The sequence below is a fragment of the Hyperolius riggenbachi genome, chromosome 9 (genome assembly GCF_040937935.1).
Source record: "Hyperolius riggenbachi isolate aHypRig1 chromosome 9, aHypRig1.pri, whole genome shotgun sequence".
Classification (NCBI taxonomy): domain Eukaryota; kingdom Metazoa; phylum Chordata; class Amphibia; order Anura; family Hyperoliidae; genus Hyperolius; species Hyperolius riggenbachi.
The window spans coordinates 250,352,188-250,368,092 of NC_090654.1; the positions used below are offsets into that span (position 1 = coordinate 250,352,188).

General features: G+C 43.8%; 1 protein-coding gene across 2 annotated transcripts in view; it reads left to right on the plus strand.

Annotated features, from left to right (window-relative positions):
• KCNH5 (potassium voltage-gated channel subfamily H member 5) overlaps nucleotides 1-15,905 on the plus strand; it is a 484,848-nt gene that overhangs the window by 380,836 nt on the left and 88,107 nt on the right. For both annotated transcript variants that reach the window (XM_068254273.1, XM_068254274.1), the window contains one exon: nucleotides 5,586-5,785. In XM_068254273.1, the coding sequence (XP_068110374.1) occupies nucleotides 5,586-5,785 (200 nt within the window). The remainder of the gene's footprint in view (nucleotides 1-5,585; nucleotides 5,786-15,905) is intronic.

Below are 15,905 nucleotides of genomic sequence, written 5' to 3' on the forward strand. Positions count from 1 at the left end.
CACAAGGGAGAAATGTATCTGCTCATCGCTTTGTTGTTTTTAGTATTCTGCACCCTTCCAGAGATTTGGAGAAAGGCTTTGAGATCTATAAATTACTGCATGCGGAGGGCAAGGAAAGATAGCTGAACTTGTATTTTCTGTATGCCACACAGATCTACAGTAAGGGTCAATTAGGAATAGTGGATTGTATCTACAATCTTTCATTCCTGGAGGAGTGAGCAGAGAACATTAATCTCCAAAGATATCCGCAAATTGAACCTTATGAACAGAGCCATACATCATGTCCTCTCGCTATAGTGACCACCCATTTCATGCCGCCTCTTCCCTTCCACCAAAACCAAATTGTCACATCTCATATTAAAGCGGAAAAGCCGAATGTGACTTGTAAGTTTCAGCGTGATTTACTCTGTCGTTTTGCCGCACTTGCCAATATGTGTCTAAGTAAATGCTAAAGTTGGGTTTTTCACAGGGAAATTGATGTTGGGATTTGAGTTATGCTTCCAGGCCCTTCTCATGGTAGAGATTCTGAAATAGACTCATACATTATTGATGTATTGTTGACCTAGCCGGAGAGAAGGTGCGCGAGAATCTCCGTATAAATGCCTAGACCTGCGAGACGTGCTGCAAGTTCTGGAACCATCATCGGCTGTCAATCTGTCGCTGGTCTAAAGTTTGCAGTACTCTTTAAAGCAGCAGGGACAGCCATACTATGCCAGAAAAAAACAAACACATATATCAGTAGGTAAATACAATGAGATACAAAAGGTTGGGCATAAATTGTTGTATAAATCGTTGGTTGTTATGGTAAAGAATGTCAGATAAATAGCATATAGGAGACACACACAGTGATATTTGAGAAGTGAAATGAAGTTTATTGGTTTTACAGAAAGTGCGCAATAATTGTTTCAATAAAATTAAAAAAATTAATGAAATCAATATTTAGTATATCCTCCTGTTGCAGGAAGTCGCGTCAGAGGCTAGATAGAGGAACTTCCACGCTGGAGTGCACGGAAGGTATGTAACTGCCGCTGCCCGCCGCCTGCATACCCAAAAGTATTGATGCTGGAGGGGAGCGCAGAGGGGAGAGCCCGAGGTGAGGGGGGGGGGGGGGGGAACGTCCCCTCGCCCAACCGAATGTGGCCATAGCTCTCCCCTCATGCTGCGACCCAGGCACGTGCAGAGGCGGGTGCTCTGGGTGCCCAGCCCACCCCCCCCCTTTTAAAATCTTCAAATCTTCAAAAAAGGCCCCTCTCGCCGTGCAAAATAAGCTCCGCCCCCGACCGCAATATGACATCTCCCTCCACCTAGCGCCCACAGTGACCTCTCCCTCCCCCAGCACCCACAGTGACCTCTCCCTCCCCCAGCACCCACAGTGACCTCTCCTTCCACCTAGCACCCACAGTGACCTTTCCCTCCCCCAGCACCCACAGTGACCTCTCCCTCCCCCAGCGCCCACAGTGACCTCTCCCTCCCCCAGCACCCACAGTGATCTCTCCCTCCACCTAGCACCCACAGTGACCTCTCCCTCCCCAGCTCTAGCAGTGATCCTGCCTACCCCAACACCCACACTGACCTATCCCTCCCCCAGCACCCACAGTGATCTTTCCCTCCCCCAGTGGCTACCCTCCTGTCCCCTGCAGCACCCACAGGGACCTCCCATCCCAAAAGCAGCACCTACAGTGATCTCTCCCATTGCCAGCGTCCACAGTGGCCTCTCCCACACTGACCTCTACTTTTCCCAGCATCCACCCCTTCCCCCCATAGCTGGCACCCAGTACTCACACTGACATGACACCAAGTATCTGCACCCAGGCCTAAAATTGCACCCAGTACTCACATTTGCACACAGCTTCCACATGGCCCCCACTATCTTCACCAAGCACTCACTTAACCAGTTCCCGCACCCAAAGTACCTGCATTCAAAACCCATGTGATGCCCAAAGCCCACCCATAGCCAGTACCCAGTACAGGCATGGCGCCAAGTATTCGCACCCATGTCACATCCAGTACCTGTACCCAGCACCCACGTGACATCCAGTACATGCACCCAGATCTTACATGGCACTAAGTACTTCAAATCAACACCGCATGACACTCGATACCCACCCATAGCCAGAACCCACATGACACTCTGTACTCACAGTCACAGCCAGAACCCACATGGCACCCAGCATCTGCATTCAGCACCCACATGACAACCAATACCCCCTTAGCCAGAAACGAGGAGGGGGGGGGGGGTATGCGGGGGTAGACATTGCCAGGCCCCCTTTTTAAATTTGAGCACCCCCCACTTAAGGACCCTCTGCACAGCCCTGCTGCACCCCTCCAGCCCGAGCGGGCCCCAGGGGGGCTCAGAATTTCTGCAGGGGGGCCCGGTGGGGCCTAGTTACGCCCCAGTATGTCAGATCATGTTTTGGGTGATTTTTCCGAGTGGTAGCATCTATATGGTGAACAACAAAGGGGATAGCATTGAGCCCTGTGGCACACCATATTTTAGTCACAGGGTTGGACAAGAAAGGCCCCAAGGCTACCATTTGTATTCTGCCAGCCAGGAAGGAGAAGAACCATTGGATGACTAAGTCATCAGTGCCACAGTACTTTTGCCTATTAAGCAAGATTTAATGATCGACTATATCAAAAGCTGCTGAGAGATCAAGCAGTGTCAGGTTGGAAACACTTGCCTCTGTCTCTGGCCATGAGCAAATCATTGCAGATCTAAAGAAGGGTTGTTTCACAGCTGTGGTGCTTTTTGAAGCCAGATTGTAGGGGCTCAAAGATGTTTTTTTCCTATGAACAAACAGTAGACCTGGCACCGATTGCAATAATCCAAGTTTCCTTTAATCCAGCAGCTACATGCAAGACATAGAGAGCAAGTGGATAGTCGGCCTAACAGCCGTTTCGCAGGTTACCCTGCTTCTTCAGAGGCACTAATGGCACTGGTCTTAGTGCCTCTGAAGAAGCAGGGTAACCTGCGAAACGGCTGTTAGGCCGACTATCCACTTGCTCTCTATGTCTTGCATGTACCTGCTGGATTAAAGGAAACTTGGATTATTGCAATCGGTGCCAGGTCTACTGTTTGTTCTATGGAAAATACTGATGTGTATGGGACCTAGAGCACGTAATGTTTTGAACCAGGATCCAGTTGCTGTATTCCAGTTGTGGTTGTGTGCCAGCCCTACTTCTAATCCTTTCCTGTAAATTGGCTCAAAGATGTTGTTCCATGAGTGCCTGGCTTCAAGTTGGAGATATGCAGCCTTTTCAAAAACTTTTCTTCACAGAAAGGGGAGGCTGGAGACCTGCAGCTGCTCAATATCTGGATCTAAAGATGGTTTCTTGAGTAGTGGCTTGATGATTGCTTCTTTCAGACTAGTAGAACATCCCTGCTTGCAAGGAGCAGTTTACTTTTTTGCAAAAATCCTCACCTGAACAGATCAGGGCATTTTAACATTAACTGTGTGGGGTCAGGGTCCAGGTTGTAGGTAGTCTGGGTGAAGATTTAGAACAATGTTTGAGATTCCTTCTTTGGTAATTACCTTAAAGTCATACCATGGGTTTTCAGTGTTGTGGATTTAATGGCAGACTAAATGGATGAGACTTTGTAAAGAAGATGGCAAATCCACACATAGGTCCTTTGAGGACAAGATGTTGGGTTTCCAACAAAATTATTTGCAGAGATTGTCAACTGTGCGGAATAGCTGGGCAGGTTTGTTGGCTGCTTTTGCAATTTCCTGTGATAGAAATCAGAACTATAGTCCCTGTAGTCATTGAGGTCCCTCACTGTCATCCTACTTTGCTGCGTTCTGCTGCCGTGCCCCTCCAAAAGCTGTTCTTCTCTATCTTTTTTTCAGCCATGTTTGAGGATCCATGGTCCATTATACACATGATTACGTCCTGGTGGGTAAGTGTGTCCCAGCGAGGTAATGTTGTGGTATGAGATGTTTGTGGCACCTGTATATATGATCAGAGCGGCAAGTCTGCCACTGATCCAGCAATTTATGCTATTTGGTGCCTTTCCTCCCTCGTTCAGTATAGTTCATGTACCATCTCGTAGGAGACAGCGCTTATAATAACCATGGGCCCATAGCACAAGTTTTATGTTGCCTAGCAACAAATAACATAGCGGCTGCGTGATTAGACACACACGCATGACGAATGCAGGCGGAGCTTCGCCTTCCGTCTTGCCCCGGGGGAGGACATAGCGTCTACGTAGGCCTGCGCCTGTTCGCAGGCATGACGCGAGGGGCGGAGCTAAGTGGCTTGCGGAAGTACGCCGGCACGAGCGAGATCGCCCTTATTGGCCCTTTTCCCTCTGCCAATAGGAATTGAGGGGTGGCACTGTACGGCGCTGTGAGCGGCGGATGAACCTATTACAGCTGTATACAACGGCTGGCCATCACCACTAGCATTCAAATCGCTGGGACAATTATCCACACATTCAACACAGGATGTGACCGGTGGATCTTCTAACAGGTATTAAACAATAGGTACAGTAGCGTTGCGCGCACTGAATATTATTATCAATTGGATAAGCACCTAGATTGCAAAGGAGAAAGAACATTGGGGCATGTTTGTTATGTAAACAAATGGAGATGACATCACTGATTGATTTCACTGTGGGTGGGGTGAGTAGGGATTATGTTACTACATAATGTTTTGTTGAACTTGTATGCATTTTGTAACCACGCGCCTTGAAGAAGGGGGACCCTGTGTGGCCCCGAAACAATTGTCGGCTTTTTCCTTTGGTGGGAACGCATGGCTCAATAAAAGAGCGTGAACTATGAAAATACTGGTGTGCTGAAACATTTGTTTAATGTCTTATCTGGAGATACAAATGCCTATATCTCAGTGTCAAGCACCCGATCGATTTGACTGATGGTGTGCCCTTCATAACCCAGTGAACACCCCTCCAAAAGCTGTCTGACTGAGCCCTGTTGCTGACTACTGCTGATACTGCCCTGTCCAGGAGCGATACTGCCCTGTCTGGGAGCGTAAAACTTGCAACTCCGCATGCACTGAATGCTCCAGGCCAAGGGATCGCAATTGAGACTAGGACCGGCATACACACTAGCCCTCCACAGAACTCAGATAACGGATAACTCAAAAAGCGGATAACTTTTGGAGATGCACAGTAGCGGAATGCAGCAGAGTGGGAGGACAGTGAGTGACTACAGGGGGGCTGGAAAAAGTCCCAGGTAAGTTAAACCCCACGCCTTTGTGTCACTTAAGGTTCCCTTTATTGGTGTCCATACACGGTACAATTAAAGCATTTGATTTTCCCATTTATTCAACCAAAGTGCTGCTTGTGATTGGCTAGAAGCTATACACACCCTCTCTGGCCCTCTGCACACTCTGTATGACTCACACACTGAGCTCCTCTCAGCCTATCACTTGCTATGTCTTTTGTTTGTAAACACTGCATAAAAATGGCAATTTCAAGCCAGGATTGCAGCAGGGAGTGGCAGAAACAGCACAGAGGGGCCCAGGAGAACATAATGAATAGAATGGTATGCTTTTTATTGTAAGAATTTTACAGTACAGATTCTCTTTAAATCTTTTTAATTCGGGATTGTTTTGTCTTTTTGCAGCACTCCTTTATGCAACTATTTTTGGAAATGTAACCACCATTTTCCAGCAAATGTATGCCAACACCAACCGCTACCACGAGGTGCTGAACAACGTGCGCGACTTCCTAAAGCTTTATCAGGTCCCCAAAGGCCTCAGCGAGAGAGTCATGGATTATATTGTATCAACGTGGTCCATGTCTAAGGGCATTGACACAGAAAAGGTACGAGTGCATGAGGTAAACACTTAAGCATTCTACATTCCAATTTCCTTTTTTTTACTTTGTTTCTTGCTAATAATTACCTTTGTTCATATGCATTACTAAACTGCTTATTTACCTGCTGATCTTTTGTGCTTAACATAGATTCATTGATTTTCTTTTATCTTTTGTAGCCATTAAAGGAGAATTCCTTCCTCAAGCTATGATTGGACAGAACAGTCAGGATATATATATATATTAAAAGGTCTTAAAGGACCACTATTGCGAAAAATGTAAAATTTTAAAATACATGTAAACACATACAAATGAGAAGTACATTTCTTCCAGAGTAAAATGAGCTATACATTACTTTTCTCCTATGTTGTTGTCACTTACATTCAGTAGTAGAGATCAGACAGAACCAACTGGTTTTAGACTAGTCCATCTCTTCATGGGGGATTCTCAGCATTCCCTTTATTCTTTATAAAGATGTTCCCTGAAAGGAATCTATGCAAAGATGCTGAACAACCTTCCTGCTTGCTGTACACTTTTTTGGGCAGTTAGACTGAGCAACTGCTGTTCACTAAGTGCTTATGAAAAAAAAAAAAACCCGGAGATTCCCCAATGAGGAGATGGGCTAGTTCAAAACCTGACAGTTTTGTCAGATTGCTGCTTCCTACTGTATGTGACAGCAACACCGGAGAAAAGTAATTTATGGCTCATTTTACTCTAGAAGAAATGCATTCCTTTTCTTTTTTTTTCCTTACTTATTTCATTATCATTTTCAACAGACCGTACAGTACATACAAAGACACTTGCGTTCTAGAGTCCACTGGCGTGCAAGCCTTCACAATCAGGATTACAGTCATGCAACAAAATAGAAACAATCAAAAATTATAGTGTAAACCCATTGCATGTCTACACTTCACTAAGACTACCCCCCCCCCCCCCCCAGTAAACCCCCTAATTCTGTTCCAGCATTCCATCTATAGAAATGCACTCCTTAATTGTATTTGTATATACCTTTTTATACATACCTGGGGCTTCCTCCAGCCCCATACGCACAGTTTTCCCACGCCGCCGTCCTCAGTCTTCCTGCTGCTTCGGTACCGGGTCCCCACACGTCCATCAGTCAGAGCCAGTCTGACGTAAGTGAAGTGCTCTGCATATCTCTCCAGCAGCCACTGGAGAGATACATAGAGGGCGCACTTCTCCTGCGTACATTGGCTCGACTGGCTGAAGTGACATGTCCCGTTATCGGAGCTATGGGAAGACTGAGGACGGCGGCATGGGAGCGATCCGTGCGTATGGGGCTGGAGGAAGCCCCTGGTATGTATAAAATGTTTTCTTTAGAGCAGTTCTGGTTTCCTTTAAGCCTCACACGCACAGAGGTGCATTAAAAGATTTTAAGTACTTATGCTAGAATTAACTCGGCTGAGATGATCATCGATTGCCATCTCATCTGAGAATCTTGCATGTGTACAAGTGACCCACAATGTCACTTAGAGATCTGTCTGTATAGTGCTTGTTCTTTGCAGTGACACCCTAATGATCCATGCACAATCCTACTGCGTACATGTTACAATTTTCAACAGTTACCAGCTGCAAAATTTCTGTTCTTCAAACTATGGGTCAGGTCCCTAAAGCTCAACAAACTTAAAGTGAACCTGAGGTGCAAATAAACTTTCAAGATAATTCCTTCTATGTGTAGTATACATGATAAATAGAACATCAGTAACATGCAAATGAGTCTCATCATTTTATTTTTAGTTTAATGACTTCATTTTAAGATTGCATCAGACTGTCACAGTAGCTGTTTAGAATCCCCATCTGCCTTCTCAATCTGAAAGAGAAGCAGTGACCCACTATAGCAATTAAAACTCATTAGAAGTCTTATGTCAACTTTTCTCAACTGTTTTAGCATCTATTTACTATTTAGGAAACCAGACTGAATTTTACAAGCTTTCAACAAGTTCTTTTGTATAGATAACCTCAATTTTTCTTTAACTCTTGCTGTACTGGAAAACAGAAAGAGACCTGAGAGATTTTCTTAGTAGGACTAGTATTACATGTACCTATCTCACCGTGTCACTTCAGGTATGGATTAAAGCAGGCTTGTGTGACTTTAGGCTTCTTTCCCACTCAAGACGTTGCGTTAGGTGCTACGTTAAGGTCGTATAACATGCACCTAACGCAACGCATAGTGGGGTTGAAGCTGGACGTCAGATCGAGCCGCGTTATGCGGATCTTCATGCGTTCTGTGATGCCGTGATAAATACTCTTGGACGCATGCGGCATCACGTGGTCCCGCCAGCCAATCGCCGCACAGAGCGGCGCTCCAGGAAGTAAACACTGCACGTCACACTGTGCAGTGAATATTAATTAGCCATGTGCCTGGCCAAGGAGGAGGAGGGGAGACCTCCTCCCCAACATTACTGAGCATGTGCAAGCAGTCTAACGCGGCTTAGCCGCGTATAAAGTACAGCATGCAGTACGTTATCTTGAGGTGCAGCGTTACAATGTAACGCAACGTGGGCACTGTGAACAGCCCATTGATTTTTCATTGCTGTGCGGTGGGCTGCGTTACAGGCTGCACTAACGTGCGCCTGTAACGTCCCACTGTGAAAGCAGCCTTAGTGGACAACAAGGGTAACTCCTTACCTTAGTAAAGGGAAGCTATGTATTTTCAGGATGCTTCTCCGATCCACCACGACCCTCATGCCTACCGGGACCTTCTTCGCCTTTGTGTCTGTTCCCATCCAAGAATGAGCATGGCGGCACTGCGCACTGACGGCCCACGCCTGTGCAGTAGCACAGAGCCATTCGTACATGGAGGAAAATACATGAGCAGCTCTGTGCTACTGTATAGGCTCAAGTCATCTAGGTGTGACTGCATTCTGTGTTTGGACGGTGCGACTGCAGATTGTGACCAAGTAAAGCTATTTGACAAGCTTGTGCACCTGTTGCACAAGCAACATAAGTGATGCATGTATTTTGCGACTCATAACATTTGTGCAATTCGCTACATAAACTGGATGATTGCCAAGTGTTGTCTGCACACATTAGGTTGACCGAGCTTATGGGAATTTAGCCCTTTGTCTCTAGTCAGTATTCAGACTAATTCCTAGGAACCCGTTAGAAGGATTAATCAGAGCTGGATAGCTTGACTGCCATATCCAAATATAATGGATTTACTTAGGGTCGTTTCACACTGCAAGCAGAGATTTTCTGATCACTGGCGAAGAGCTTTGATTATGTAATCCTATGAGAGTTTTCACACTAGGGCGGTTCATTTTTCTTAAAATTGCAAAAGCCCTGCATATAGCATTTTTACAGTGATTGTGTAAAAAGTAATGAAATGCTAGAAAAGCAAAATTACTGGTTAACCCTTTAGCATCTTCAATAGAATTATCTTGTTTGAGATAAATACATTGCTTTTGACCTCTGACTTACAGAACTTATTGTGCTGTAAATTCTTAGAAAGCTTTGATCTCTCTAGCAGAAAATATGGAAACTGAAAACATTAAAAAACATGAACTGTTATAGCCTCACACTGCCCCCTAATGACAAGTGACCATAAATACACATTACAGCAGTACTAATTAGAAGCAAGGAAATGTAACAAATAAAGAAATAAAAAAGTGGTTAAATTAATTGGCCTGGAGCACTGGCAAGTCTCTAAATAAACTGGCTACTAAAGGGTTAAAAAGCCGATAAATAAGCAATTGCGTTTGGAGGATATCATTGTGAAACAGCCCTTAAAAAACAAACTGTTGGGCCATGATACAAACTTTTCAGAAGCAGAACAAGCAGTTCTGAGTCATCTTTCAAAGCAGATTACAAATTACAATCAAAGAGCAAAGGGTAATTAAAAGTAAATGCCAAAAAATTTGGGAGATAAATTACTAGAATGCATCATGGAATTCTTCTTTAAAGAGAACCCGATGTGGGTTCTAAGAATGATATCCGCACACAGAGGCTGGGTCTGCCTATACAGTCCAGCCTCTGTTGCTATGTAGTGTCCCCCCAGGCCCCCCCTGCGCTCTGCTATGCCCCCATAAATATCAGCCGCGCTGTCGACATGCAGCTTGTCACAGCCGGCTGTGTTTACCTATGTAGTGTCTCTCTCCGCTCCTCCCGCCTCCTGCATAGCTCCGGTCCCCGCCCGTGTCCCTTCCCTCCAATCAGCGAGGAGGGAAGGGACGTGGACGGGGACCGGAGCTATGCAGGAGGCGGTGGTAGTGGCAAGAGTGACACTACATAGGTAAATACAGCCGGCTGTGACAAGCTGCATGTCGACAGCGCGGCTGATATTTATGGGGGCATAGCAGAGCGCAGGGGGGGCCTGGGGGAACACTACATAGCAACAGAGGCTGGGCTGTATAGGCAGACCCAGCCTCTGTGTGCGGATATCATTCTTAGAAACCACCTCGGGTTCTCTTTAAAGAGGAACTCCAGTGAAAATAATGTAATAAAAAAGTGCTTCATTTTTTACAATAATTATGTGTAAATGATTTAGTCAGTGTTTGCCCATTGTACACTCTTTCCTCTCCCTGATTTACATTCTGACATTTATCACATGGTGACATTTTTACTGCTGGCAGGTGATGTCAGTGGAAGGAGATGCTGCTTTTTTTGTCAGTTGGTTATTTCTCACAATGCAACAAGGCTCCCACAGTGTGATGTCAAGACCTCTGTGCTGTGAGGCGCTGATATCATTTGTGGGAGGGGTTTCACCACAGCGGTCAGCGGTGCACAGGATTAGCTTTCTCATGGGAAAGGGGGCATCAGCTACTGATTGGGATGAAGTTCAATTCTTGGTCACGGTTTCTCTTTAAGCTTTAGCTAAAACTTTTTGCTTTTTTCCCTATTCTAGCTTTGTAGCCTAGAAAGGTTGTTACTATTCATCTACATAGCACCATCACCCAGCATTGCACCAAGACATAAACAAAGAAGTATGTTGAAGGGATAAACCATTGCAAGACAGCTGCTTAAGCTCATAAATGACTGATGATCTGGTGCCCTAGCAGTAGCACTAGCATCCCTTGTATTCTATTACTATTATTCACAGTCGTGTGTTTCTTTGTAATGTTTGCTGTATACAGGCATAGTTTTACTTTGTAAAAAATATATATGTAATAATCAAACTCTCATTTTTAACTCTTCCACTCAATCTAGCTAAAAAAAGTAATGAATTCGGCCTCTGTAATACAAGAGAAGTTTCTTAACTCTTCCTGTACAGAAAACAATATGAGACTCATATCTACTGCTACTAATGTTGTATTTCAATTCTTAGCTGTGCTACACATACAATTCATTGGCCCATATGCAATTACATTTTTCTCCTGAATCTCCTGATTCTGTGGTGCCCTAGGCCATGGTCTATGTGGCCTTGTCTTAAATACAGCCCTGGCAGGGAGCTTTCATATTAACCTGTTCCATGCAGCTGGATGGCATCTCCTCTTCTCCACGGCCAACATCCTCTTTTGAGTTCCCGATCACATGATATGACATGTGATCATAACCCAGGGGTTGAGGTCAGCGGTGCAGCGCCACCCGGTGGTGGAGGAGGGGTAATGGAGGAGTACGCAGCTGACACCATCCCCTGGGATAATGCGTGCAGGGCTGCTAATTTGTTAATGTCGAACTTAGAGCCTGTTTCCACTACAAGCATGCAAATGTGCATGCTATTTTCTGGACACAAATTTGCATGCATATATGAATTTGCATGCATAATCGCTGATTTTTTTCATCTTTTGTCTCTATTGACATATGCGAAAACGCAAGCAAAAATGTACAAACATTGTTAACATAAAAAAGGCACGCAAAAATGCCATACATGCTCCAAGAAATTGCCATGGATGCTCCAAGAAATTGTAGCACATCTGTCCAGATTTTTTCTGAGTGCGATTTCGGGATACAGTGGAAACAGGCCCATTGAAAAACATTGCTATGCGAATCTGTGTGCTGAAAATGCACACGAATTTGCATCTAGTGGAAACTAGCCCTAAGGCCTAGGACCCACTCACAGTGCTTTTCTAAGCTCTGGCGATTTGTAAAGCTCTTGCTAATGGAAGGCTATGGGCGATTTTTATGAAATCACATCGCTTGAGTGGGATCACACCCATAGCATTGCATTAGCAAAAGCTTTTCATATCACAAGCGCTTACAAAAGGCTTAGAAAAGCTCTGCTAGTGGATTCCAGGCCTTACTGTCAATGGAAATGCTTAGCTGAAATGGTTATTTTTAACTTACCGTATATACTCAAGTACAAGTTGACAATATTTAACCCTCTTAAGCTGGAATTTTTTATTGACTCAAGTACAAGTCTACCCATCAAAGTTAATGGCTTCACCTGGGGCCCAGGAGGGATTAATGACTGCGCTGCCTATAGTATTGCAGCCATTAACCCCTCCGGTCCCTTAAGTACAGCCAATAACTCATCCAGGCCCACAAGTACAGCAATTATTCACTCTTTTCCTGCAGCCCAGTATTTCCCCCCTGCCCCTTTCCTTGTTAATTGTTGTGGCCAGGACTTTCAGACCTGTGTTTTCTTGGCATTTCCTTTATAAAGAAAGTGTCACTTACCACAGGGTAAATGGCTGCAAATGGGAATGTCACTAATAGTACACACATAACTCAGTATGCTCAGTGTTGCCCGTGACTCGTGTATAAGTCGACTCCTATACTTTTATGAAGTGAATCAGATTCTTAAATTTCTAGATTTATATTCGAGTATATACAGTAATCTTAAAATGCTAAAATATTCAAGTAGCACTAATCTATTTTTATTACAATTTTAAAAGCAAAAGCAGAATTTCCCTTTAGGAAAAATAAAGTCTTGGACAGAGTACTGCTTTAAAATAAAACCTTGCGCCATTTCGATTCTTTTGGGTCAGGATAAACAATTCCCATGAAAAATACATGGACACGATCTCAGAGGTCGCCCGCTCCTTCGGGTTCTATTTTTAATGCACAGAATAATATCTGGCAGCCTTATAAGCAATTCTTACACTGTGTGTGTTTTCAGGGCTACGCAAATGTCAGTCGATCTATTTAAAAGTGCATTTGTCAATCACAGCTGTGGCAGGGCTCTGTTCTGTGAATTTTGGGAGGCACACGCTGCTGCTGTAATGCTCTTACAGGTTTCTAAAAGTAATATAGCTGTTGAAAACAGGGGTGTTGCTATCCCCAAAGATCAGTGGCACATGCCCCAGATCTATTCGGGGTGCCCCAGATGTCCCCCAGGTAAAGTAGAGGTACCACAGCACCCAGCATGGCACACAGAGTACCCAGCATGCCCCACTGAGTCACCCCAGCTCCCAGCATGGCATTACAGCAACCAGTGTGGCCCATAAAGGAAACATAGCACCCAGTATGGCAACACAGCACACAGCAATGGGGGGTATGCTGGGTGCTATGGTGCCTCTGTGTGGGCATATTGGGTGCTGTTATGCCATGCTAGGTGCTGTGATGCCTTTATGGGGGCATGCTGGGAGTTGTGGTTCTACTATGAGGGCATTCTGGGAGTTGTGGTGCCTCAATGGGAGGCCTATAGGAGCATGGGAGGGGGTCCACTAGAAGGCCGGGAAATACAATGGGGGACTGCCAGACAACATGGCAGTAGGCCAGCCCACTCAGCAGACAAACCAGCTCAGAAACCAGGTAACTACCTAGTTATGTTTAGGTGACACTGCCTATTTATGTGTTATGCTGCATTTTTTTTTTTTTATTAATGGAGAGCGTAGCTTTATCTAACATTTTGCTGGGCAGGCCTACTTAGACCGCTGTTAAGTTCATGTAAATTTGGCTCCACCCATGGCCACACCCACATTCCAGTGCATGGCCACACCCATTTTTTTGTCTAGGATCCTAAGACATTGCCCCGAATGTCTTAGGATCCTAGCAAAACACCTGACTGAAAAAATCCCACGCAGATAAAAAACGCTATTTACATTATTCTCAGGAATTATTCTCAGGGACAGCCTGAAACGTTTCTGGACCTGCTTTTTACAGCTATGCGGCACATAATTTGTGTAGGAGATAAGCTGGAAGCAAGCATGGAGCATACCTTTAGAAGAACAGAATTCTCATGACTTTTGAGAGATTACCAAACACTAGCCGTTATTTAATTCCCGTGTTCTCCTAAGTTTCCTCACGGTGATATTTTCACACCTTATCAATAAAATGCCATTTGATCCACCTGAAAGCAACAAAATACTCACAACAATTTTGACAATACTTCTTCACCAGCTTTTTAGTACTTTTGTAGATTGCTGAAAAAATAGTGCTAAAGTGCTGAAAAAAAATATTTTAAACAGAACATGAAAAAAAGTTTATGGCTCATTTTACCCTGGAAGAAATGTAATCCTTATTTAAATGTGTTTACATGTATTTCAACTACATCCTGTGCAGTATATCTACGCCCTGGGAAAATTCATCTGAAGTCCCAGGGACGTAGATACTCGTTTATCACCACTGCACACACCCGTACTCACTCCCGTGCATGTTCTCGCTGCCGATCATTAGAGGGGAGATCAATGAATGAGAATGCAGTCCCTGTTTCAATGATCGCTGGATTCAATAAGATGACTGCAGTCATTGTAATAAGAAAGTAATACATACACGTATTACTTCCTGTTAGCGTACTATTAGTACACTCAGGAAGATAGTAAAGACATTTTGTGTCCAAATAGTAAAATTACACCTGTGTACATTTATTTTAATAAACATACACATACATTTAAAATTAACCCCTTACCACCCACACACTCTCATTGGTAAATAAAACTTTTGCATAAAAAAAAAAGGCAAAAAGAAATAGGGACTGGGGTTTTTAAATATGTATGTCAAGAGGGTCTAAACTGTTATTTTTTAAAATTATGGGTTTGGTATTCGTGCTGGATGCAAAACTGAAAAAATGCACCTTTATTCCCAAATAAAATATGGACGCCATACATTGTACTTGGGAAATATTTTAAACGTTGCAATAACCGGGACAAATGAGCAAAAAAATGTGTGGGTTTTATCCACAGTAGAAAGTTTTATTTTAAAACTATAATGGCCGAAAACTGTGAAATAATGACTGTTTTCTTATTTCCACTATAATGGATTTAGAATTTACCACCCAAGGAAAGCCTAATTGGTGGAGAAAAAAACAAGATAGATAATTTTTTTGTGCTAAATAGTGATAAAGTTATTGGCGAATGAAAGGGAGGAGCACTGTAAGGTGAACATTGCTCTGGTCCTAAAGGGGAAAAAACCCTCAGTGGTCAACAAGTTACATTATAAGATTTTCACTATTTTCACAATAGTAGCCTTTTAAAGCGGACCCAAACCAAACATTTTTTTAATTCAAAATATTTAGTTGCACCACTCTGACACATACAAAGATAAATAAACACTCCTTTAAGCCTATGAGCATTTCAGTGCATGCTTTTCACCCTTCTCTTTTCATAATAAGCTTCATACAGGTGGCAGCCATTACTTCTGAGCTTAGTAGGAAGTTTTAGATCATGGGTGTGTTTGTCATCAGCTACCCTCCCTCACAGGGGCGTCGGCTTGTGAAATCTCACACAAGCTGAGATCACCTCCCCTGTGACATCATCAGTAGCAGCCTGTGTTTTGTTTTTGTTTTTTATCTCCTCCACCAGTTTGCCGGAAAAATCCCGGCAATATGAAAGGAAGGGAGGGGTTCCTCCAATTAATGTAAAATATTTTATATTTGTCATCATGCAGCTGAAAAAAGGCTGCTATTTATTACTATCATTTAGAAAATATATTTTATTTCTGAAATCTTGTATTTTTAATTTGGGTCCACTTTAAGTAAATATGAGTCAACTTATTCTAAGTACTTCATTTGCTTTCTGGGGACTGAAAGGGTATTTTTTTGTAGTCTGGGTGAGTCTTTACCAGTTGATGCAATGCTTGCCCATAGAATAACACTTCACTGACATCTTTTGCCTTTTTAGAAGCAAATGATTGTACTCTCTGCTTTATGGACCTTCACGATCACTCACTTCACAAGCAATTGATATAGTCATTACTTTATTTATCTGCTGTTTTAGTCCTTGTCATTTATTATTTTTACACCCTCACTTTGCTGCAGAATTTATGCACCGTTCTGTCTGCTCCGTATGCGCGA